Genomic DNA, 25294 nt, shown 5'->3' on the forward strand with positions numbered 1-25294 from the left:
GTATTGCAGCTTGTTTTCTCCTTTGTATTTTTGTTTAGAGTGTAGTGTTTTTTGCTTATAATCCTGTGTAAAGCACATTGAGATTGTGTAACTAAAATGAAAATTGCTACACAAATAGAACTTCTTATTATTAATTACAGTGGACCTATAAGGTAAATGGAGATAAAGTGGCCAATGAGTGGAAGTACAAGGTAAAGGTTCTAAAAAAGAGGATGGCGTGTGTAAATGTTGTACTCAATTAGAGATATTATGATTTCTTTTTTTTCAGTAGCCTGGCACACTTTCATTCCTTTTTCCACAACCTTGCTGGGGTCAACAAGGCACAAACAGAAGGGTTCACTGGGATTATACATTACCTTACCATATTTTATGGGATGGTCAAGTGAATATTGTAACTAAGAGAGTAAGAGAAGTTCTGAGCTGGTCTGTTAAATATTGACATCATACCCTCCGTACTTTAGAAGATAGGTTCCCTCAACTCGCAGACACACCCTGCCACAGCGCACTAGCAGTATTGTGTTAACACTTTATGAAGCAAGGTTCTCATCCAACCAGTCCATCTCCTTGCACAGCCAAACAAATCAGAGAAACTGTTATGTGAATGAGAGGAAAACAAAAAAAAAGGCAAAAGGGGTGGAAACAGGGACAAGAGAAGGAGTGGAGGAGGAGAGGAACCTGCTTTAAAAAGCACCCCAGCTCACCTGCACACTCATTTATGGGCAAGCAGTCACACTGATTGGCATCAACACCAGGACAGAGAAACACAGACCCACATACACAGGCATTATTTGTAGGATTATGGCCTCCTCTGTGTCTGGTAATGGGCTACCCACTGGCTGCAAGGTGTTCACCACCATGCCTGATATCCTCTTCATACCGGAGTTCGTAAGTAAAGATCCACAACATCCAATAAGTTAAGGCTGTATCAGGGTCATGGAGACTGGCCAACAAATTAAATGATTAAATGTTTGTGGCCTCACTGCTTGGATCAGAGAAAAAGTGGACGTCACACTTGAGTGGACATGGATGACAGGGGAGCTGGACGAGTGCATGGCTAAAAAAGGAAAAGGGCTTCTTAAAACAGGGCTTTACCCTACAGTACTCAACAATTTAGTCAAAATTCTAAATATGATTCAAAAATCTTTACAAGGTTCACCTCTATATGTCTACATTACTTTCAGTACAGCTGAAGTCTAAACTTGATCTGTTTCCATAGTCAGTGACAGATCTACATCTAAAAGTGCTACTGTATATATCAGTTTTCATTGCTGTGTAACAAGGATATTTTCTGGAGATAAACCATACTTGTCGCATTGTTTCAATACAGGTATAGTTAAACTGGGACTTTACTCAACATTTTGATAAAAGAACCAGTGAAAAGTTGTTAGAAAATAGTCTAGTAATACTACATCAGTGCTGCCAGACTAGTTGTGTAATATTTGTGTAATATTTCACAACTGAAAACCTTCATAGTGTTCCTGCTTGTAATGAATGGTTGAAAACCTTCATAAATTTACTGCCTGTAAGCAGGTTTTACCTCACTGTCTTTACCTAAGGCTGTACAAACATACAATCATTATATTTTTATCTAAAGAGATAATCATAAGTGTATTGTATCTAAAAGTTAAACATAATTCTTAACCATCAGTTGGAATTCTTAGAGACTGTTTCAATTTTCTTCAATATTTCTTTGCCCCTTATGTTTTGTTTCATATATGGAATATTGTTTTAAGATTTTTTATAGAAACACATTGACAAAACATTTTGGGTGTTTTTTAAGCTACTCACAGGTGCTTGAATATTAAACAGTGCTACTTGAAACTTGATATTGCTGGAATTACAAGTTGGGTTGGCTTCTGATTCTTTTAATTCAACAGTTTGCTACGTCTATAGTTGTAAATGTAGTCTTTCTTCCAGACTTTATATTTTTTGCAACTTTTTAAAATGGTGTGAATGGTTTTTACCTTGCTACTTTTTCTTCAACTGTTTCTTCTGTTTCTACTTTTTTAAGTGAATAGCTGCCTTTTCTCTCCTCTGCTCAGACGTGTTTTTTTCTCTGAATCAACAGTACTTCTAATTAAAAAATATTGTTTTATCTCAGCATTATGTCCTAAATTACTAACAGATCAGTGTGCAGACAGTGAGCTCAGATGTGGTGGCAGGGTTGAAGAAAACATTTTCTCAAAATTTGTTAGTACTTGATAGGTGACAACATAATTATACAGTCTAATATATAACCCAAAATACTCAAAGTGAACACCTCAAAATGCCCTTTGTTGTTAAATAATTTATAGACAAAAGCAGTCCAAGTTGTAATCTATGAGATTAAAATTATTTGACTTTGCATGTGCTTTTATGAAACTTATTCAATAAAGGCATGTTGACTATTCAAGCACTGAAGTGAGCAAGCTGATATGACAAAACGCGGGATGAACATAATGTGATCATGATGTTTACGCTGTCAAACGTCAGCTTTGCCGATCATGATGTCGTTCTTTTATCATACATATAAAAAAGTCAATTTTCCTACACCACACTATTTGTGAAGGTGGGTAGGGTCATTCTTTCCATTGTTTCATGTTACATTGTAAACAGTGAGGCAACTGTATATGCTAAGCACTGAGACAAAGCTGGCTGTCAAAGAGACTTTCACAAGAAATTTTAAATACTTGCCCTTTATGTCGTAGTTTAAGCTTAATGGGTTTCAACATGTATAAATTAAAACATTACGAGGTATTTAAGAAGGTTAACAATTGTGTATATTTGACCCCCAAATGTGAAATTTAACTATTTTGTATTTCGCAAACTATATAAATTACCTTTACAAATTTGAGTTCCAGAAGCTTCCATATTTGGGTCTTGATATCTTGTGTTTCCATTTGTTTGTAGGATTCAGCAAGCAAGTTTGTGTATTCAGCATGTTGATTTGACATTAATTGCACTCTTACAGATATTCGGCGGGTTGGTTTGGACGCTGGTAGCTTCCACCCAGGTGGACCCTGCAAATCCTCAAGGATGGGTGATGTTTGTGTCCGTTTTCTGCTTCGTCTTCACCACCCTATGGTTCTTCATTTTCCTCTGTGGGGCGAACCAGAGCAGCATTTGGCCTGGCTTGGTAATAAACTTAACCAAATTTAAAGACAGGACTCTACAACTCCAGTGACATATGGCCTCAGTTCTGTATACATTTAAGGATGTCTTTAATGAACCTGATTCATCATACAGAATAGTTACTAATCCTTTTAAGAGACAGATTAAATTGGCAGTGATGGGGTCTTTAAAGACTGAAGTTTGAAAACATTACAGAGGTATTTCGTAGGACTGAGGATAAAAGGTTTGCTTTTATAATAGTCAATGTTTACATCTGACAGGACAAAGCTGGTTCTAATAAAGTAAAGGTTCTGCCAAAATGCAATGCAATTTTCAAAATTTAAATCAGCCAAAACGCATCTGGAGTACTAAGTTTGCTTCTTTAATTTTGCACTGGAGCTACAAGGCTAGTGATGGAAGCTTACTGTTATCAGTTACAATTTTTGGCTGACTGACTTCATTTGGGGGTGCAGAATAAATTGTGTAAATCTGAATTTTAACAGAACCAATGCTTTAAGTCAGTCAAAAGGAAATCAGAGTGGAAAAAGAAAAGTTTCTATCCAACATAACATGCAGATTAAGTTGTAGATATTAGAAAATGTGAAGCGTCCACAAGATCAGTTACAGATGATTATGCTGAGGGGCACTGGAACATTGAAATACGAAAGATCATTTCTTTCTCCTGCTCTCTTCCAGGACGTTGCATATCATTTCATCGCAGTGGTCTTCTATTTGAGCGCATCAGTAGTGTTGGCTTACATCACAATCATCATTGGAAATGGTGCCAGCATAAGTAGCATTATTCTCAAGATCTATCAAGAGGACATCTCTGCTGTGGTGAGAAATACTTCCATTTCAGATCCTGTACTACATTACATATCGCTGTTGTCAGAAGAAAACCTCATGTCTGCATTTTTGACGTTTTTCAGTTTTTGGCATAATTTGAAAATATCTGTTACCCTTTATGTTGTATGTAAATTTCATGATGAATGGACCAAAAGAAACGACCCAAAATAACTTGGAAAGAAGTCTGGTTCCATTGACTTATATTAAAAGTAAAGCAGGTTTTTTCCTTCTCCTGTGAAGTTAAAATTTTGGAGATACAAGGTTTTCCTCCGACAACAGCGATAAGAAAGATGCAAGTGGAAAGTACCTACAGTAGATGAAAATGAGCTAAATGCAATGCAGTGACCTCACACAGTGGTCTGGGTTGACTGCACATATGCATATATGTTATTTACCTGCATGTTTCCCTGCTGTATGTCCAGGTGATGGCTCACGTGGCCACACTGCTGTACTTCATCCATGCGATCCTATCTGCTCTTCGATGGAAATCCTCCTGAAGCAGCCAAAGCGCCAAACCAGCCAGCAAGTCATATGAAAGAACATGAAAGAAGATTATGTGGCAACAATCTCCAGCTCCCGAAAGACAACCTGGCAACCACCCCATCTCAATACCATACAACCCACTCAAACATAACCTGGAAACTGTGTCCATGTCAGTGATGTCCCTGGTCCATCCAGAACCTAAATCAAACAGCAAAACCCCATCTGAAAGGCTGACTCATCCTGGCAACCATTCCCGTTACTTTAACTGGTCTTCAAGTACCACCCTATCAATAAATGGACCAACACAGCTGATAATTAACTGAAAACAAAACTGAGAATCAGATGGTTGAGCTGACCAATATAAAACTCCTGGACCTTCTCAAACATGTATGTTCGATGTTTTCCCTATGCAGCATTTTTAGGTCTATTATGAGTTTATCGAGTTTTCTTTTGGCCCAGTCTCATTTCATTAAAGGCCTGTAAATCTGTCTTGATTTTACATTTCAACTTAGACTAGATTTGCGTGAAAAATGATATGTATTTAGTAGAAACCAACTGGTGTTTTGTATGTTCAATCTGGAGGATTACGTAATAAATAAAATTATTTTATACATTTATTTGACCTTATTTGACTAATTTGGGTTAAAAATTGTATTTTTATACAGGATAATAATAATAATAATAATAATAATAATAATATGAAGAAGGAAGAGAAGAAGAAGCAGCAGAGAAAGAATTACTATTATTATTTCTAATAATAATTCTCATTATTGTTATTATTTTTATTTTAGTATATTATATGCATAGAAAAGCAGGACCTGAAACGTTGTGCCTAAAAAAAGCGTGCAAATAAAACAAAGAATTACTAAAATGAACAATGAGTAAAAGGTGCCTGATTGATCTTAGTAGGCAAAGAATTCTAAATCAAAGAGTTTTGTATCTAGGTGTATACTATTTACACCCTGCTCAATTAATGTTTTATATATATATATATATATATATATATATATACACACACACACACCAGGGGAAACAATCGAAAGAGGCCTCGAATATTTTGTTGTAACTCCCGTTAGGATGAAGCAATCTGAACTAAAAAAAAATGTGCCAAATACTTTGACGTATGTGTAATCGACTGCATTACATGCGATGCTGGAAGTGATCTCTGTTGTCTGCCACACACATGAAGGGGTATGGGGGTATGCACCCGGAAGTAGCAAATATCGCAACAGCACCTACCTCATCACTCCGACGCAGGGGTGTACCGGCTTGTTTAAAGCTCCATATACTGAGGAGAACATTGCATGTTGTTTCGTTCAGATTGCTTCGTCCTAGCAAGAGTTATTACAGAATATTCGGGGCCTCTTTCGAGTGAATCTTCCTATATATACATATATATATATATATATGCAAAAAAATCCCTTCAAATATTTTCATGACAATTTGAGTGAAATCCACCTCAGAGTCATCTAAACATAAGCTTTAATTTCAGGATTAAGACTAAAATCTGAGCTTTTTGTACAAAAGCCTTAACATTGTTATCCTGCAGCCATGCAAAGTGGCTCTTGCAGCCGCTACACTCCCAGGTAAAGGCCCATTTATACTCCCTTCATGTACGAAAAAAACACATCAATTTCAAACGATGTAACCGTCACTGCCCACATACTTCTATGCGTCCTTTCTGTTGGCATGAATGTTAAGCAGTACATCCACTAGAGGGCAGTCCAGAGTAAAAAGTTTCTGACAACAATAAACAAGGAGTGGAGGAGGTCGTAATAATGTACCAACTACGAAAGAGGTGAAAGAGAAGAAGCACCAGTGTAAACTGCAGTGGTCTCCGTTAAATACTTTGTGACATGAAGGAAGGAGAATTCTTTTCAGTTATATGATAATAGAAGATGGCATCGTCTCCCACGGCTTCTGGTGGTACTGCTCCGTTTTGGGGTCAGTTGTGGGCTGGAGGTTGCTGGTTCGATCCCCAGAGCCGATAGTACATGACTGAGGTGCCCTTGAGCAAGGCACCTAACCCCCAACTGCTCCCCAGGTGCCATGGATAGGGCTGCCCACCGCTCCAGGTGTGTGTTCACTACTGCGTATGTTGTGTTTCACTGAAACGCTGGGTTAGATTGCGAAGGTGAAATTTCCCTGTTTAAGTGACCCTAATAAGGGTCACTTAATCTTATCTGTAAGCTTCCACAGAATGTGCACAAACACAGACTAAACGAACAGTACGGACAGAAGACTCCATCCATATATGTATTTAACACTGAGCGTAAATGAGCCTTAAGAAGGATGTTCATTGTTGCTGTTGTTGCTGATATTGTTGTTATTAGTCTAGTTGTATTGCTTAGAGTAACTGTATCTGAGAAAGGTGGGCTTTGTAGTGTAACTACTGGTTAGAAGTGTCTACCTGTGTCACGTGTAGGATTACTGCTGGGCTGGGCATTTCTTGAGGCCTGTTCAAGTGCCTGTTTGAAAATAAAAGAGAATTCGCCCGTACGCCCAATGTTTTTCATGTCTGGCTAGTAATGTGAGAAGCTACTTGAGCTAATATTTGTATCAATCTTGACTTAACTGCAATCAAAACAAACGGTCAAATGGTTGCACTGCTGGGAAAATGTTTTGGCCGGGGCAAGCAAGCAAGCAAATAAATAAATGAATAAATAAAGTGTGTTAAGAAACTACTCGGACCTCTTGACTTTTTTGCACACTTCTTTATCCATTGTCAGGACAAAAACTAGGGCAAGGATATAAAACAATATCTAAGGCTTTGAGTGTTCCCAAGACCACAGCGGCCTCAATAGTTTTGAAACGGAAGGTGCCTGACTCAATCTTGAATCTTCCTATTGTTGGTCATTTGGCCAAATTGGGTATCTGGGCAAGAAGGGCCTTGGTCAGGGAGGTAAGAAAGAATCCAATGGTCACTCTAAAGTGCTGTGCAGAGATGGAAGAACTGTTAGATGGACAATCTTCTCTGCAGCACTCTATAAACCAGGCCTTTATGGTAGAGTGGCAAGACGAAAGCCACAGATACAGGCGCTCATGGAGTTTGCTAAACGGCATCTAGAGGACTCTGGCGAAACGAAGAGAAAGATTTTCTGGTCTGATGAGACAAAAAAATTTACGTTTTGGGCAAAAGAGCAAGCACTACACCTGGCGAAAAACAGGCACTGCACATCACCTGGCTGGCTAATACCATTCCAACAGTGAAACATGGTGGTGGCAGCATCATACTATAGGGGTGCTAGCAGCAGGGACGGGGAGACTGGTAAGAATTGAAGAACAGATGAATGCAACCAAACCCCACTAAACATTTGTGAAGAGACCTGAAGACGGCAGTTCACAGACAATTACCACCCAATCTGACAGAGCTTGAGAGGATCTGCCATGAAAAATGGAATAAACTGCCCAAATCCAGGTGTGCAAAACTTGTAGAGATGTATCCAAGAAGCTGTTTTTGCTGCCAAAGGGGCTTCTACAAAGTACTGATTAAAGCATCTGAATACTTTTGTCTATAAGAGATTTCAGTTTTTGATCTTTAATTGATTTGTAGAAACTCTAAAACATGTCACTTCATCATTAAGTGTAGACTTATGGGTAAAAATAGCAATTATATCCATTCAAAATGGAATCTAATAAAGTGTGCAGAAAGCCAAAGGGTCTGAATACTTTCTGAATTCACTGTATATCAAATACAGTGCTACACTGTGAAGCCTTCTGAGTGTGATTTTCAGTCAAAGAGCAACAAAGAAACTACAATGAAAATTCTCCAGTAAAAAGAAGAGAAAGGAAAGTTTTAACTAAAAAGGAGCAGCATTCAAAGTGAATGAATCTTCCTTTCTTATCTGCCTTCTTTAATTTTTATCTGATCTGAAGCCATGTGCATTTCCATCTCAGTCAGCTCACCTAGAGTTCATGGGCAACAAATCAGGCAAAAGGAAAGCAGAGTGGAAAATTTCATTCAACTACTGAGACTTAGACCCAGGAGTGATGCGGTATGAATGAAAAACTGCTCCACACTGTTTTCTCACAGTGACGGAGTAAATGTAATGTGCAGGTGTCTTTCCTGACCATTGGATTCTGTATAAACATGCGTTAACAGTTGTAAATTGTGTTGAGAACATTTGAGCACGGAGCTACTCGCTGTTTAAAAGAGACCATACTATGTAACTAGCAAGCTAGCCAAGCCTATGGCTAATGTTATGGCTTCTGAGATATAGCTCCTGTGCTGTTTTGATTCTGGGCCTAGGGAGTGCACAATACAGTGTACAGTACTGCTGTGTTTTGTAGCATTTCTAGCTAGTCTTCTAGCATGCTGTTTCTAGAATGAAGGCTATAATTAATGCACAGTCATCTGCAAACGTTTGAACACCTACAGTCAAATTACATGTTTTATTTTTATCGATTTTGATACAGTACAAAATGAGCCACTACTTTTGCACATTTTCTTTTTCAGTATGTAAAATTTAGCACAGAAACAGTAACTGTGCATTAGGATGTGCAGCAATGTGTTCCTGTGGAGAATGTGTGAACTTATTTTCACATAGAAACTCAACAAAACGTCATATAACCACAGGCACCCAAACTTTTGCCTAGGGCTGCATGATGCAAGTGGTGTGGTGCAGCATGGTTAATGCATCTGACATAAAATAAGTTTCTCCCCCTTACATAGTTGTGCAGCCCTCTAAAAATTTTGGGGAAGCACTGATGTATAAGTGTTAGTTTCAACAAAAACGATAGGGAAGCTCTACTTAACATGTACTCCACTCCTCTGACACAAGCATCACAAAAACGGCGACCCACGAGTAACAGGATATTTAGCATTTTTATGACTAATAAAATGTTCTGTGTGTTTTTCAATGTAGTTATGTTATAACTGACGTTTGAGGGGAGGAGCATGGCTGAAACCCCTCCTTCTTTCAATCTAACGCCCTATAAATTCACATCCTCACCTTCCGTTCCCGTGACGACGTGTTCGCAATCCCCACCGCCACCCCATCTCCTCCCCATTCCTCAGTCCTGCATCAGTCCTACTACAGCTATGAGGGGGGATCTGGCCTTCTAGCTGCAGGCAGAAGCTGCCCAGAACTCCAGCCCAAGTTCTCAGAGTTCTCCCCCCTCCCTCAATCGGTCTTCCCTCATACTACCAACACATGTTGAAGGCATGGTCTGAACTCACAAACAACGTAATAGTTTAAAACCATATTAAGGTCAAAATTTCCAGCTTGGGTTCCTTTAAAAACTGAAGAGCAACTTTAAAAATTGGTTTTAGAAGAAACCAGTGCAATGATCCAAGTGTAAGTGTAAACATTCTCCCTTCTATTTGTATGAGTTAACACTCTAGCAGCAGAGTGAAGAGGGCAGGAAGACAAAGAGAGAGGGATAAATACCTACTCTCTTTTAGAACCCAGCTGACATACTGGTTGGTCAACAATATTGGTGATACTGATAACCTCTGGTTTCATCAATTATCTCTGAAAATATCACAATCTCCCGACAACAGAGCAAAACTTTTGATGGTTGTGCCAATGGAGAACCCAATTTGAGACCTCTGTTTAACTATATTACATTAATGCAGGATGAACTGGTAAAACTGCCTTTATGAACTTTACCATACTAATTCAATTATAATTTACTTATATACCGCCCAGGGCATTACTAAGCAAGCCAAACATGATAATGGCATGAATGACCTCAAGGAATAAGAGAAAGAAACCCTGAGAGGAACCAAGACTCAAAGGGGGAACCCATCCTCCTCTGGGTGCCACAGCAGGTAGCTAAACAATAACACAATAAAACAAATAAAATATAGTAAAATGATCAATGAATATTTATGAATTTATGAAAAAGAAAAGTGAAAAGTGAGCCTAGTCATTGGGTAGAAGCATTGAGATTAACCAATGAAAACCAATCACTATTAGAAGTTTTCATTGAAGTGTTAAAAGCCTATCAGAGGTTATCTAAAAAGAATCAGAGTGAGAATTAAAGGCCCTGCACAGCTATTTTTTAAAATATGTAGAAAATAAATATTTCAGCAAACAATTTTATATATATTTTTAGATTTCAGTTACCTTCCCCAAAAAACAACATTAAAGCAGTGTTTTGTATTTTTTTTCTCTGTCGCCTTTTAGCATTCTGCTGTGTGAGTGTGGACCCCAGCGGGTAGATTGACAACCTCTGTTATAAACGTAACTGCCCAGTTAGTCAGTACGGCGCAGGCTGGAAATCGGATTGAATCAACGCGGCCTTACTCCACCTTCAGCTTTACCTGAAGGGAGAGATTCTGAACAAGAACTTGGAAATGACAGCCTTGTAGCAGCTCCTCAGTGGTGATGTTTGGCCAGATTTCTGATGCCAATCGAAGGTTTTGCATTTCAACTGTATTGCTAACAGGAAACTGAAGTCTTCTTCTTACTCGCCAGCTTCTTATTTTTAAATTTTCAATTAGTTACATTCTGATGCCTGAGGCTTCTTGTTCGAATTTTCTCATTCCACCTTAAAATGGTGCAGCAGTTACATTCTGGCACCTAAGTCTACTTATTTGAATTTTCCCATTCCACCTTAATATGGTGCAGTAGTTACATTCTGGCCCTTCAAGCTTCTTATTTAATTTTTTTCATTCCACTGTAAATGGGGTAGCAATTTCATTCTGGTGCCTGAAGCTTCTTGTTCGAATTTTCCCATTCCACGTTAAATGGTGTAGCAGTTTCATTCTGGTGCCTGAAGCTTCTTGTTCAAATTTTCCCATTCAACCTTAAATGGTGTAGCAGTTTCATTCTGGTGCCTGAAGCTTCTTGTTCGAATTTTCCCATTCCACCTTAAATGGTGTAGCAGTTTCATTCTGGAGCCTGAAGCTTCTTGTTCGAATTTTCCTGTTCCACCTTAAATGGTGTAGCAGTTTCATTCTGGTGCCTGAAGCTTCTAGTTCGAATTTTCCCATTCCACCTTAAATGGTGCAGCAGTTACATTCTGGCACCTAAGGCTACTTATTCAAATTTTCCCGTTCTACCTTAAATGGTGCAGCAGTTATAGTCTGGCACCTCAGACTTCTTATTTGAATTTTCCTGTTCCACCCTAAATGATGCAGCACTTATTTTGGTGCCTGAGGCTTCTTATTCAAATTTTTCCGTTCCACCTTAAATGGTGCAGTAGTGACATTCTAGCGCCTCAGTCTTCTTGTTCTAATTTTCTCAGTCAACCTTATGTGGTGCTGTGCCAGAATGCAGCACTGTTGCAAAAATTGAGGTGTAAAGGGTAATTTGTACAAGAAGCTGGCAAACAGGAAGCCGACTTCAGCCTCATATTGTTAACTGTAAATCTGTAACTCCAGAATGTAGTGAGTGACCGTTCTGCCTCTTACATCCAAAAACTGAGTAAATGCGTGCATCTCCTAGCAGCTATAACACTACTAATGCAGAGCAATGCAGAGCTTGTGCGCATGGAGAATCTGCTGATTTCAAAGTTCACAAATATGCAATATAAGACAGCTTATGATTTGCTATAGTCAGTTAGTATTACCTGTGATGTGAGGATCACACCAAATAAAGAGTAATTCCTAAACGGTGATTAGAGGGCAGTACACAAAAATGCTAAAAATGTAGTGATCACTCTATATTCTCTGCAGTGCCCAATAAATGTTGGACTGAAGCAGAAGTATGAAGATCATCACATACTTACTGCTAACATTGTGAGTAAGGAAGAAAACTACTGTGCTGGGGCTTCAAATCAGTGATTGCCATGAGGATGGACAAGTTAGCACTATCACTATTGCAACAATACAATAATTCTCCCACCACTGCACTTTTATATTCATCTCATCTTGACCAAAATGGAACACCTATAATTTTATAGCATACTTACTTACCTTAAGTTACAAGCTTTGGGGGTAACAATGCATTTCTTTACGTCAGCGCTACCCACTTCCCTCATTCCTGAGAGTGCATGTAGTTCTATGCCCCATGGAAGCCTATGGGATGTAATCTTTTGCTCCATATCTTACAGAGCTGCAAAAACATCAAATTCTTTTTTTGAAACCTCTGAAAAATGCAAAACATTTTTTATGAACAAATATTTGGTTATTCAGGTTTAACAAAGGCAGCCCACCGAATTTCACTACACCACGCCCTGGCCAGCATGGTCTCGGTTTTCACAGGCTCTAGAAAGCGGCCATGCGCGGGGCACTGTTATTGACAGGGTGTGTCCAGCAAGGGAGAGCCTTGCGGAGTCAGAGCAGGTTTTTCAGGTCGCTTCTTGCGCACACTGAAAAGACGCACTTGCAGCTCCGTTAGCTTCACTCCGGCAGCACATAGCGGACGGAGCGAACATGGCAGCGGCAACAGCGCAGACAATGGGGAGCCTGCCCAGCGGGATTGGGATATGCACTACAGTCCCAGACATCTTCTACCTGCCTGAGCTGGTGAGATAACAGAACTTGTGTGCGGAATATTTGCGGGGGTGGGCGTTCTGTGTATTGGAGAGATAAACATTGTTTTTGTGGTTGGAATAAAGTATTTCTGGTAAACTTTTGGAGGGTTAGGTATATTTGGGTAAATTTTTTCATTTGTGTTTATGTTACATTATTTCAAAATTTCTTCTTTACTTAAGACCACTGTTCCTCCTTTACCTCACAGTATGCAAGGTTCTTTTCTTTTATCCCTTCTTTGGTCTGTGGTAAAGTGACCTTGGGTTTTAAAAGGCATCAAAAACAACAGTTTACCCTATAACTACAATATTATTATTATGAATATTCCTAACCTGTTAAACTAGCAAAGGCACCATAGAAGTAACAGTTTACTCTAAAAATATAATATTGTTACTATTACTATAAAACCTTTAAACTGCTTATTATTCTTATTATTATGTATATTATTAAGACATTCTTGTGGTAACTATGTCCTTATAAAAGTGGGGGTAAATACAATTACTATTATTACAGTTTCTTAACATGCTTTTCACAGTTTCAAATCATATCATTAAATATTCCCTTATTGAAATCTAGTATGATCATCTATAAGAAAATCGTTTACAAAAATCAAATTAATACTTAAAAAAGAGAAAGAGAGGTCATTTTTATAAGTGACGTTATAATACCCCAAGGACATTCCACTTTTTTTTTGCTACGTCTCACTTTCTACTGCACATGAATCCAGCAATTCAGAATTAAACAACTGCTATGATTATGCTGGGTGTAGGACCGAGCAAAACTGTGGACTGTCTGGCGTTAAACACTGACCGAATAGCTTGGGCAGACCATGAAGAGCTGGTGAGTCTCGCATGGTTAGTCCAGGTGATTTGACCCCACTGGTCTCAGCCCGTCGCCTCTACTGCAGGTGCCTTTCACACTCAGGTTAATGAGATGGGTAAGGGGGACTGGAACAAAGAATACACAGTTTACACAACACAGCTTTTTCTATTAACTACAAACATAGTAAATGTTTATTATGCAGTTATTCATCTTAAAGCTCACCTAGTAGCTACTAAAAAAGTATTCAGTGAAATATGAATGATATTTCTTGTTCTAATGTTGGTCTAATGTTGCGGTTTAAATGACCGTTTTGTAGTTTCATAGTTCCCGGAATCACCTGTATTTATTTTGCTGATAGTACCCTCAGGGCATGTATCAGTATCCAAGCATCTGATCTGCAAGGTGAGAGAGAGAGAGAGAGAGAGAGAAAGAGAGAGAGAGAGAGAGAGAGAGAGGGAGAGAAAGAGAGAGATAGTCACAGAGCCAGAGAGCGAGACATCATGTAAAAAATATAAGGCAAAATGACAAAGTATCTGCTACAAAGTTTAGAATCCAGAGAGGAGAAGCAGTTTTCACAGTCTGAACAGGTTATATCGAAGCAGACAGAGTTCATGTTGAAAATACATGAAGTAATCCATTGGAACCGATCAAGTCTCTCAACATGACAGCTGTCATTTCTGATGTTGCTCTTTAAAAGAGCCTCCTCTGACTCATCTCATCACAAAAATTCAATATGTGGAGATTCAAATAACACATGCCACAAGGAGTTTGAACTGTGTTCAAACAGTCTGTTTTGTGTGCATACAGAGTTAGTTATAATATTAGAATCATTTTAAATTTGTGTTTTGTTGTATCTTCCCATCAAAGGTATAGAAGGTGAACGTGCAGTCTGTTCTCTGTTTTAACAAGACATTCCTAAATACAATACTAAAAACTGATAAAAGAGAGGCCAGCACTTAAATAAAGTGTTTTTATACCTGTAGGAATGAACTACTATTTGAGTTGAGAATAACGCTAACATATTCCATCAGCTGGTTATTAAGGTAACTATTACACTAAAAAGAAGGTCTTTTCTAAAAATCTGAAGCATCTTTGGAAGTGTCATTTGTTGATTTTTTTTTTATTTAAATAGCTATTTAAGTAAACAATCAATAAAAACAATTAAATATAACATATTATGTGAATTATTATATCATTATGTAATATAACATTATGATACTATATGAAAGACATTTTTTCCAACCTAGAGAAAGAGTATTGTCTCCAAAAATAATCACTATGAAGATAAACAAAAATAAAACTATAACGAATTAGGCAAAACAGAACAAATTTTGACATATAATTTGTCTTTAATGGGCTGCATATGGGATAGAAAGTGCTGATATATCTGAAAAACAGCTGTATAGTGACTGGAATTCAGTCCCATTAGCAGCAAATTTAGCATAATCATGCTGCATAGTTTTTGTGTTTTCCCAGCACAGCTTAATCAGCTCATGAAGGGCTTGGTCATTTGCTGATAACGGTTTAACCAGGTGTATAAGAGTGCAAAAAAAATGGAACAACGCCAAGCAAGCGGGCAGGCGGATTTGGGATTGTATTCCACTGGCACACAAAAAGAATAAACAACTTTCATAAATCAGATTTCACATCACTTTTGGGAAATAAACTAAGCTAAAGTAACAAAGGACAAATAGTATTGCTTCAAATTTCATTATATTAACATACATTAAAGTAAACAGGAAAGGTTTTAAAAATCTTTGCATAATTAAATCCTTGAGATGTAAATAAAGTCATTCGGAATGGCTTGATGCAAAATGGTTCACTGAAACTTACAGACTCAGATTTCTTTGCAGTGGGTGGGATAAGAACCAGGGGTCATGTTTGTACAGTGCAAATGAAGCCATTTTCTTTGCGTTCCAAAGCAACCTGTGAACCTACACGTCATACGTAATATTAATAATGGCAAAACAGAGGTAAAAATAATGGTCTGCAAGTACTTCTTCGCCATAAATCCATTTAAAAAACCCATTTTACATCAAACCTTTACAGTCTCAAAGCTGTTGTAACACAGTGTCCCAGGCTTCAGGTAACATATTCGTAATAACTTTCTGTCACACAGCTTTCAGACGCAGTAAATTCTTCAAATATTTGGTTCCTATCAACACCACTGTGAACAATTCTGACTTTTAGGAAGTTTCTCTAGAAGGGCACATTCACACCAAAGCTCTCTAAATAGTTTTACCCTTGAGCTATGTAGAAATGTTGAAACATGATGGAATTCCCTGTTAAGAACATTTTCCTTCTCCTATTTAGTTGCGATTTTTAAGTTTCAAGGTTTTGTTAAGAGAGTGATAAAATATATATTGGTAAGTGGGCAGATCAGTAATTGTGTGGCTTGGAATCCATACAGAAGGTCACCAACCATCTACAGTATGAGTGTACCAACTCATTTCAGCTTGGTTTAATAAGCTGTGTAAATTTGCCTAGTAGTTGTGTGAGAGGGGTTTGGTTGTTTGGTGATCAGTTCAAAGATGTCAGTTCAACCCACTCTAGGTGGATGGGATAAGTCTGCGTACTGTATACTGCCAGTTAAAAATAAATTCTTAAATTGTAATAAATCAGCATGTCTTCTTCGTCAATTTGCATTAACATGTTAAATACAAAGCTGACAAGATGCTGACCTTCACCTCTGAAAGAACTGCTAACCTCTAGGAGCTACTGCCAAAAAATCTATCTGGATTTTTTACCTTGGCTAAAATTTTTAACTTGTGCATCAATAACTAGATATACTCAAAGTATTAGTAAATAGCTGTGTTATGTTACCAAAACTGCAGTTAATATGTGGAATTAACGCTTGTGTGTTGTAGATATTTGGTGGCCTGGTGTGGATCTTGGTGGCCTCCACTCACGTGAAGCCGGAGAACCCACAGGGCTGGGTGATGTTTGTGTCCATTTTCTGCTTTGTCATGACTTTCCTTTGGCTCATCATCTTCGCCTGCGGAGGACACAAAAATAAAAGTGGCTGGGCCACAGCGGTGAGCAACAGTCTGTATGATTATGTGTGTGTGTGTGTGTTTACTGTCAGCTTAATGAATGAGTAATAGGGTATGTGAACAGTAGATTGAATTAATCTGTGCAAATACATTCTGTGCACCATTCTAACTCTAAAAGAAAATTTTATGAATCTACACAAAAGATTTCAATGAATGTATGTTCACTGCTGGTCAAAAGCAAAATTCTCTTACATGAAGTGAAACTGTTCTGATAATGTTACATATTCACTGTTACTTTTCAATTAAGGCAAGACACTACAAGCAGAAATGATGATTTTGGTCCAATCGTTTTCAGATTTTTTGATAAATAGCATCTATAACATGTCTTCTCTTCAGGTGTAGTCATAAGAATGTCAAAACACAGAAACATGCTTATTGCAATGTGTTTAATAAGTCTACTTGCACTGCATTTTCCAAAAGGTCCAAAGCTTTAATGAGGCCTAGCTCTGCCAAACATTGGCACAATAACATCATGTCTTATATTATTGAAAAGCTTGTTCCCTAAACAAACTATCCAAACACTTCCTTTGTACAAATGGCACGCGCTAAGATCTCCCTGGGAGAGGCTGCATTCATGAAACTGTACTAATTCCAATCCCTGTTCTGAAGGTTTTACTAGTATATTGCTCATAGCTGGACTCGTATCAGATTGTGTACTACAAAATGACATGAATCACTTTAGAATAACAGTGCATAGTGTTTTCTTGATTATACAATATACCAATGAGATTTCAATAATCTGGCTGGTAAAATTCTTTCTCACAATAAAATAAGTGAATTCTGTTTTTTAAAAATAAGCAAATGTATGCATATTTTCACATCTTAATTTTTTGCTAAACTTCCAATACAAAAAATACTTGTAAGAATATCAATAATCAACTGGCGAGCATTTATTGTGATATCTATCCTTATAAACTACAAAAAATACCAGCAGAGGTTTTTAATAACATGAAACAGCTTTTCCTGATACTGTACTTTACATTCATGTTACTGGCTATCTGTCTGGTTTTCATACATTATACAGACATCTTAACAGTCCCTGTTTGAATCAAACTAGTGATGTTCGCGTGTGTGCATGTGTGTGTACAGGATTTTGTGTATCACCTGCTGGCGGCCCTGTTCTACCTCAGTGCCTCTGTCCCCCTTGCCACAGTAACACTGGACATGAGAAACAACACTGCTGTGGCAGGACAAAACAGCTTCAGATACTATCAAATCGACATTGCAGCAGTGGTGAGCATCTGAAATAAAGCATGATTTTTTTTATGTCCTATTTATTACCTGTGAAGGACCACAAAACATACATTTTAGAATCACTTTATTAAGTTAAGTACACATAAATTGGTTTTATATTATTTAAAACAATGATCAAAACTTTTGAACAGTAGTGCATCTACTTTGAATCTAACCTGAACGGTCAAATTCTGCAGAATTTGCAGAGAGGTCTGAAAAAAATATCCAGTTAAGAGCAGCTCTGTGTTCAGAAACTGACCGCTCATGAAGAGATAGAGGACAGTTCACAAAAAACCTGCCTATCATCAGATGTGCAACAGCCTCAAACAGTACACTGGTACAAGGTGGAACTACAAGTTAGGGCAGACATGTCAAACTGGGGACCTTCCAAGTCAAAGAGGTGCTTATATTAGCGTTTACCCTCATCTAATGTTCTGAATTAGGTTCACAAAGGCCTTGTTAAGTAGCTGATGAGTTTAGTGAGGCAAAGTGCTGAAGTCTGCAGTGTTTTGGCCAGTGAGGACTGGAGCTTGACACGTGAGCAAGGGGTTTCTAACAAGGACATCACTTGATTTTGTCAAGTCTTTGGGACAACAGTTATAAAATATATACGACATAGTAAGATCAGCGAGGAACAGATCTGCATTGGCAAACCTACAGCATATAGACTTAGATGTATATTACACTCACTGTTTAAACAACTAAACCAACGACTAAGCATTTAAACGCACTATAAGTAGCCAGCGCAGTGGTTCCCAAACCGTAGTATGTGTAAACCCAGAGTACATAGAATGACATCAGGGGTTAAGTCAATAAATTCTGACATAATCTTCATTTGATTTCATTTAGCCAGCCGGCCACACAATTACACAGGTACTTCCCAAACAGCTTCCAGCACATGGCAAACACGAGCTCTTACAGTTCGTTAATTTACTCTTTTATTATAAAAGGTTGTATTAATGAAGAAACTGTTTCACTTCAGATTCTTCTCAGCGCCGCTAACAACAGTAAAGTCAGTTCATCATGCACTGCTGTATGCATGAATGAAGCGAGAATCCTTTACTACCTATTGTTAAGACCGAGTTAGTTACTTGAGTTAGTTTCACTTTTGCAGACACGGTTAAGTTCACAATTTTAGTGAATTATTAGTTTGTGGCTGCTCTACTCAGCTTAGCAGTTACCATTTTGTTTACGTGTTTGTATCGGAGTTAAATTCGGAGCAGATGATGTTAGCTGTTGTGATACACGTGAGCTGTGGCTCGGGTTAGCAGTTCATTTTACAGCTGCAGACTCTCTCTCTCACACACATAGGTGCCCTCACATTGATGCTGCAACCTTTATGATTACAAATGAAGTAAGTCCAGTCCTCTGACAGAAACACCGGAGTGACCCACACCTAGAACAGAAACATCCCTAACTTTATTTTTATTTATGTATTATTAATTCTAAGGTAAACATTAACAAAAAAATGTTTTATCTACACTGTCAGGAAAAAACGTACTGTATAAGTGCACAACAAGGTATAAACAATGTAAATGTACCCTCAAAGGCACAGTAATGGTCTTAAGGCTCAACTGTGAACCTTAAATGACATACCCTTGAGGGCAACACCCCAGTGACAATTTAGCCTCTTTTTTTCTGAGAGTGCACATCTGGTTGTGTCACTATATCATAAACATAAAAAATATATACTGAGATGGACTGATTTGTACAAGTCAAAATGTCTCACATCTCGCATCATGGCACTATACGTGTGTTTTTGTGTGTATAAGAAGCGAGAGAGGGTATGCAGCAGGCAGTTTAATGTCTGAGGGGGTTCGAGACTGTAAAAGGTTTGGGAAACCACTGCTCTAGTCAGTGTCCTACAGCGCACAAAGTCCTTCAGCGTTTTTGTTCTATGATTAAAGAAGATGCAGAGCCCGTCCTCTATTACTGACGGTGCTTGTACGGCTCTAATGACGGATGGCTACGCTAAAAGAAATGCAACTTTCAGTATGTTATCTACACTCATATTGAGAAAATAACCAGGAGAAAATCTGAATCAACTGAAATGAAGTACAATACACTGTAATGTAATTGCTACAGACTGGTGTTATGTTACAGTTTCTTTTATTTAATGAGAGATATATTGGGCTCCAGACTAAAGAAATAAACCCCCACATGAGCCCAGATTAATCCATCATTATGCACTAACCCATATTTCAGATAGATTTCGTCTCCTGTGTGGTTGTTGTCCCTTAACAGGCTAGCATACACTGATAGTACACTGTTTGAAATACTGATTCATAAATATAAATGTATACCCCTAACAATGTCTACACAGCAAAATACAAACTGTAGAGAAGCCAGTTAGTTACTACGTGTTGGTTTAACGTTACTTAGTTAGCTAACCTACCGTTTACAGCACCAAACGCAACGCTGACGCACTAGATAGCTAGCTTAGCTAAGTTAACCTAGCTAACTAACGTTAGTGGTTATCACAAGAGTACCAGCTAATTTAGTACGTATTATCTGAGGTTTACTCACTTGTAGACCACTTCTGCGTCAAATCCTAAAGAAAAATAATTATATTTTATATTTTATTTTAACTAAATATTACCGTCAGTTTAACCTGCCTCATTCTGGAACAATGCTAAGAGGGATGGCCAACGTTACACAGACTGACGGAACTGTCACGTAAAGTCCGCGTTTTGAGGCCATTATGAATAAACACGAGCTGAAATTGTTTATCAAAATTACGCACATCATTAAAAGATGGATTTTAACAGCATAATAATTATAACAACGCAAAGAACTAAACTGTTCTCCTCACCTGTAACAGTGCGAACGGCCGTTGGATCTGGACTCGAGCTCTTCCGTTGAGTTTTGAATTTGAGCGTGATTGAGCGCGCGGGGCGCAGCTGAGTGCGCGAGATCAAACCGCGTAAACCCACCTTAAGCAGCGTTAGGTTAAAGCCCTGCAAACTCTACTGAGCAAATACATTTATTATTTAACATTATTTATGATGTTTAAGCAGTAGAACACGAGAGGGAGCGTGTTATCGCAAAATAACATCACAGCTGTGATTTGGTCGCCGTAGATCATCACAGCTGTGATGTTACTGGCGATAACACACTCCTCGAGTTTTCTGTTGCTTTTATACAACAGTTAAATAAATAAAGTAAGAAATTAATAAACTGGGCCGTGAACGGGGCGTTTAATATGTTTTAATGTTCGCAGTTCCTTCACCAAATTATAGTTCCTTAACGAGCAGCTTGTTGCTACGTCAGAGTAACGAGCTCCGCCCACTCGCTGCACAGCCGGCAGTTCGTTCTCCAACTCCTTACACTAAACTCCCAAACTGTCACCACTGAGCAGCTTTTTTGTTTTTTATTGCGGCAGTTTTATGGCTCAGTCCGATTTGGTCTGACTCTGAAGATCAGACTACACGTTTGGCGAATGGTATTGGGTTCATTTCTGGCTGATTCCAGGTTGTTTAGCTGTTCTTCTGTCACAGCTGCCCTCTGAAAAGCTGCTCAGTGGTGATGACAGTTTGGGAATTTAGTGGCGTCTCATCTTCAGAGTCTGACCAAATCGACTGTCGGTCAAATGTGATCTTAAAAGTGTCCATTTTCTGTTTGTGCGTAAAGTAAGAAGTAAAAACTTTCAAATGGCTTGAGCGTCTCCTACAGCTGTCACAGTCGTTGCTTAGCAACAGTGTCTTAGCGGAGTGATACATTGTTTGTAAAAGAAACCGTGATGTTATGGTGAAATAACAGCACCGTTAGAACGCTTCTCAACCAATCAGCTCGCGTGGCCGGAACTACCTGTTGTGTAAAATAAATCGGTTTGGCCGCTGTCATCAAGATATCTGTGTAACGGTGACGAAGGAGCTGCTGGACATGCTTTTACTCTGCATGGTCTTACAGTTTTACATTTTTCAGACAGGCTTCTGATATTTTTTTCAGAACATTTTCAACAAACATTCCCTCTAATGATAAAGACAAAATGGGGCCTTAATAATAATCTCCACCATAAATGGCGCTCATGGTTTCTAATAAAGTGGACGGTGTATGTATAGATCTACGGAGTCCCTAAAGGCCCATTTTTACTGTTTTTCTTTTTACAATAATGAGTTTTTACTTGCTTTCTCGAGATTTTGTGTTACTTCATATCATCACGACATAGCAGATGTTGTTTTCTTGTGATATTTATGCCATTATCACGACATAACAAATATTATCTTGATAAAACATACAAACATGTCTGTAACGTCATGATAGTGAAAGGACTCACCGTGATACTTACAAAAACATAACTTGAGTAAACAAATGAAAATAACAGCACAAAAACTGCAATGAATGGCCCTTTGGGGCTTCCGTAGAGAGCAATACATTAAGCTGTTTACTTTAACCGTAGTAATATTTGAAAGTAGCTTCATTGACAAAAATGTTTCACTAAGTATGGAGTTCCTAAGGTGACATGACGATTATTTTTCATAAGGCGTGGCCACAAATTAATGTATTGAGACCACATGGCCATGAGAAACTTAACTTCTGGCCTAACTTGCGGGGGCAGTCATGGGCTGTAGGTTAGGGAACCAGCCTTGTGACTGGAAGGTCGCCGGTTTGATCCCCTGAGCCGACAGTACTTGACTGAAGTGCCCTTGAGCAAGGCACCTAACCCCCAACTGCTCCCCGGTTGCTTCGGATAGGGCTGCCCACAACTCTGGGCAAGTGTGCCCACTGGCCCCTGGTGTGTGTGTTCACTAGTGTGTATGTGGTGTTTCACTGCACGGATAGGTTAAATGAGGAGGTGAAATTTCCCCGTTGTGGGACTAATAAGGGTCACTTAACTACATGTATTATTTCACGGCCTCCATATATTAATCCATGGCCATGCCTTATTACCATATAATCACCATGTCGTAGGAGCTCCATATTAAAGGAATAATTTGGCCTTAAATCTAATTTACCCAATAAAGTTAATCAACCAAGACGTGTTTGAAGTGTGCCTCTTTAGTTGGCTTGCGAGGGCGTGATGATCTCTGCATGCAGTTTGTACAATGCTAACTGGGGGGTATAAGCTTCCATTACTTCCTAGCTACATTAGCCTTGCAGCTCTACTACAAAACCAAAGATGCAAACTGATCTATTACATCTGGACATGGGGGAAGATTGTGTAAATGTGATTTTTGACTGACTTTGAATGGAATAATTACATGTGATAGAGCAACAAAAGCACCAGTGTCCAGTGCTGTTGTTCTCTGGAACCACTCACTTCTCCTCTAACATCAGCCTTTTCCTTTGTGCTTTTGCAGGTTTTCTCCTATGTGGCCAGCCTGCTGTACTTCATTCACTGCGTACTGTCTGCCATCCGGTGGAAAAACTTCTGAGCACCGCAAAAAAGTGTGGACAAACAAATTGCAGAGAAAAAAAACACAACTTTACTGCGAGGGAAAGGACCAGACACAGACGCAGAGAGAAAGAATAGCAAGAAAGGGTTATTCCTGAGGGGTCAACTCCTTTTCTCTCCAGCCACTGCCCAGATTTGTAGTTTAGTCATGTCTGTAACTCCAATCAGAGATGTACTCTAGAAGAACATGATTATTATAATCATTTTCCACTTTCTAATTAAATTTTATCCTGTAAATTTGTGCAAATCAAAGCTTTTTAAATTTTCTGTTTTTGTAATACGGAAGGTAGGCTGTGGAGGCCGAAGCGGCGGGCAGGAAATTAATTTGTACCTGAAAGAAATCAACTTTTTTGTATGTTCGCAGTATCATGCACTACAGTATGAGGAACATGTTTTAATAAAAGCTGTGTAAACTTTAGGAGGGTGTGTGCTTTGTGTGTTTTGTAGATACTTGCAACAAAGGTCAGATGTATCATTAACCCTTAGAAGCTGTCGACATTTGTTGACGTTCAAGCCAGCAGAAAGAAGCCGAAGGTGCATATATGCACGTTTCTACTTCCCAAAATGAAAGGAAAGTCCCACACAAATGGTTGAAAACTTTTTATTTTTTGCTTTTAGCCATTAGCTCCATTCACTTACATTCATTGACTTGCTAATGACAACAAATGTTATCTTGATAAAACAATTATGTCATGTTAGTGACATAAACATAAGATCTCAAGAAAACAAATAAAAAAATAACAGCAACAAATAAATAAATAAATAAAAATACATGCAATTCATGGCCCTTTGGGGCTCCATAGAGAGCCATACATTAGGCTGTTTCTACCTTAACCATCTAATGTATGTAGCTTCAGTGACTGATGTGGTTTGAGTTCCAAAGGTGACATGATTATTTTTTTAAAAATGAGTGGCCACAAATTAATATATTGAGTCCACAAATTAACATATTGAGGCCACGTGGCCATGAGAAACATAACTTGTGGCCTAAATGTATTATTTCATGGCCTCCATATATTAATTAATGGTCATGCTTTATTAACAAATAATCATCATGTCATAGGAGCTCTGTATTAAAGGAATAGCTTGGCCAAAAATCAAATTTACCATAATAATAAATAAAAATACATGCAATTCATGGCCCTTTGGGGCTTCCGTAGCCCCAAATACATTCATTCAGGACTTGACAAGAAGTGTTATCTCGTTAAAACACTGTTATGTAATGATGGTGAAAGAACTTGAGAAAACAACATTGGTTTTGCCGTGATACTGACACAAACATAAGATCTCGAGAAAACAAATAAAAAAATAACAGCAACAAACAAATAAATAAATAAAAATACCTGCAATTCATGGCCCTTCGGGGCTTCCATAGAGAGCAATACTATAAGCTGTTTCTACCTTAACCATCTAATATTTGAATGTAGCTTCAGTGACTGATGTGTTTCTCTCGATCAATGTTTCAAGTACAGAGTTCCAAAGGTGACATGGTTATTTTTTTTAAAAATGATTGGCCACAAATTAATATATTGAGTCCACAAATTAACATATTGAGGCCACATGGCCATGAGAAACTTAACTTGTGGCCTAAATGTATTATTTCACGGCCTCCATATATTAATTCATGGTCATGCTTTATTAACAAATAATCATCATGTCATAGGAGCTCTGAATTAAAGGAATAGTTTGGCCAAAAATCAAATTTACCATAATAATAAATAAAAATACATGCAATTCATGGCCCTTTGGGGCTTCTGTAGCCCCAAATACATTCATTCAGGACTTGCTAATGACAACAGATTTTATCTCGTTAAAACACTGTTATGTAATGATGGTGAAAGAACTTGAGAAAATAACATTGGTTTTGCTGTGATACTGACAGTCATTCAGGACTTGCTAACGGGGGTCCTCTGGTGTTTTGCAGTCATGTTTTTAATATAATGGAAGAAA

At 38.3% G+C, this 25294-nt stretch overlaps 2 protein-coding genes across 2 annotated transcripts; both read left to right on the forward strand.

Annotated features, from left to right (window-relative positions):
* The first annotated feature begins 545 nt into the window (after positions 1 to 545).
* On the forward strand, positions 546 to 5036 carry LOC118824103 (myelin and lymphocyte protein-like). Its single transcript, XM_036594046.1, has 4 exons — positions 546 to 885; positions 2951 to 3115; positions 3787 to 3927; positions 4359 to 5036. Exons 1-4 carry the CDS (start codon positions 799 to 801, stop codon positions 4431 to 4433), a joined length of 468 nt encoding a protein of 155 aa, XP_036449939.1. The 5' UTR covers positions 546 to 798; the 3' UTR covers positions 4434 to 5036.
* Positions 5037 to 12603: 7567 nt separating this feature from the next.
* LOC118824070 (myelin and lymphocyte protein-like) lies at positions 12604 to 23762 on the forward strand. Its single transcript, XM_036593987.1, has 4 exons — positions 12604 to 12835; positions 16531 to 16698; positions 17806 to 17949; positions 23250 to 23762. The coding sequence occupies exons 1-4, from the start codon at positions 12743 to 12745 to the stop codon at positions 23322 to 23324; spliced, it is 480 nt and encodes a 159-aa protein (XP_036449880.1). The 5' UTR covers positions 12604 to 12742; the 3' UTR covers positions 23325 to 23762.
* The last annotated feature ends 1532 nt before the right edge of the window (positions 23763 to 25294 follow it).

Source organism: Colossoma macropomum, unplaced genomic scaffold (assembly GCF_904425465.1).
Source record: "Colossoma macropomum unplaced genomic scaffold, Colossoma_macropomum, whole genome shotgun sequence".
NCBI lineage: Eukaryota > Metazoa > Chordata > Actinopteri > Characiformes > Serrasalmidae > Colossoma > Colossoma macropomum.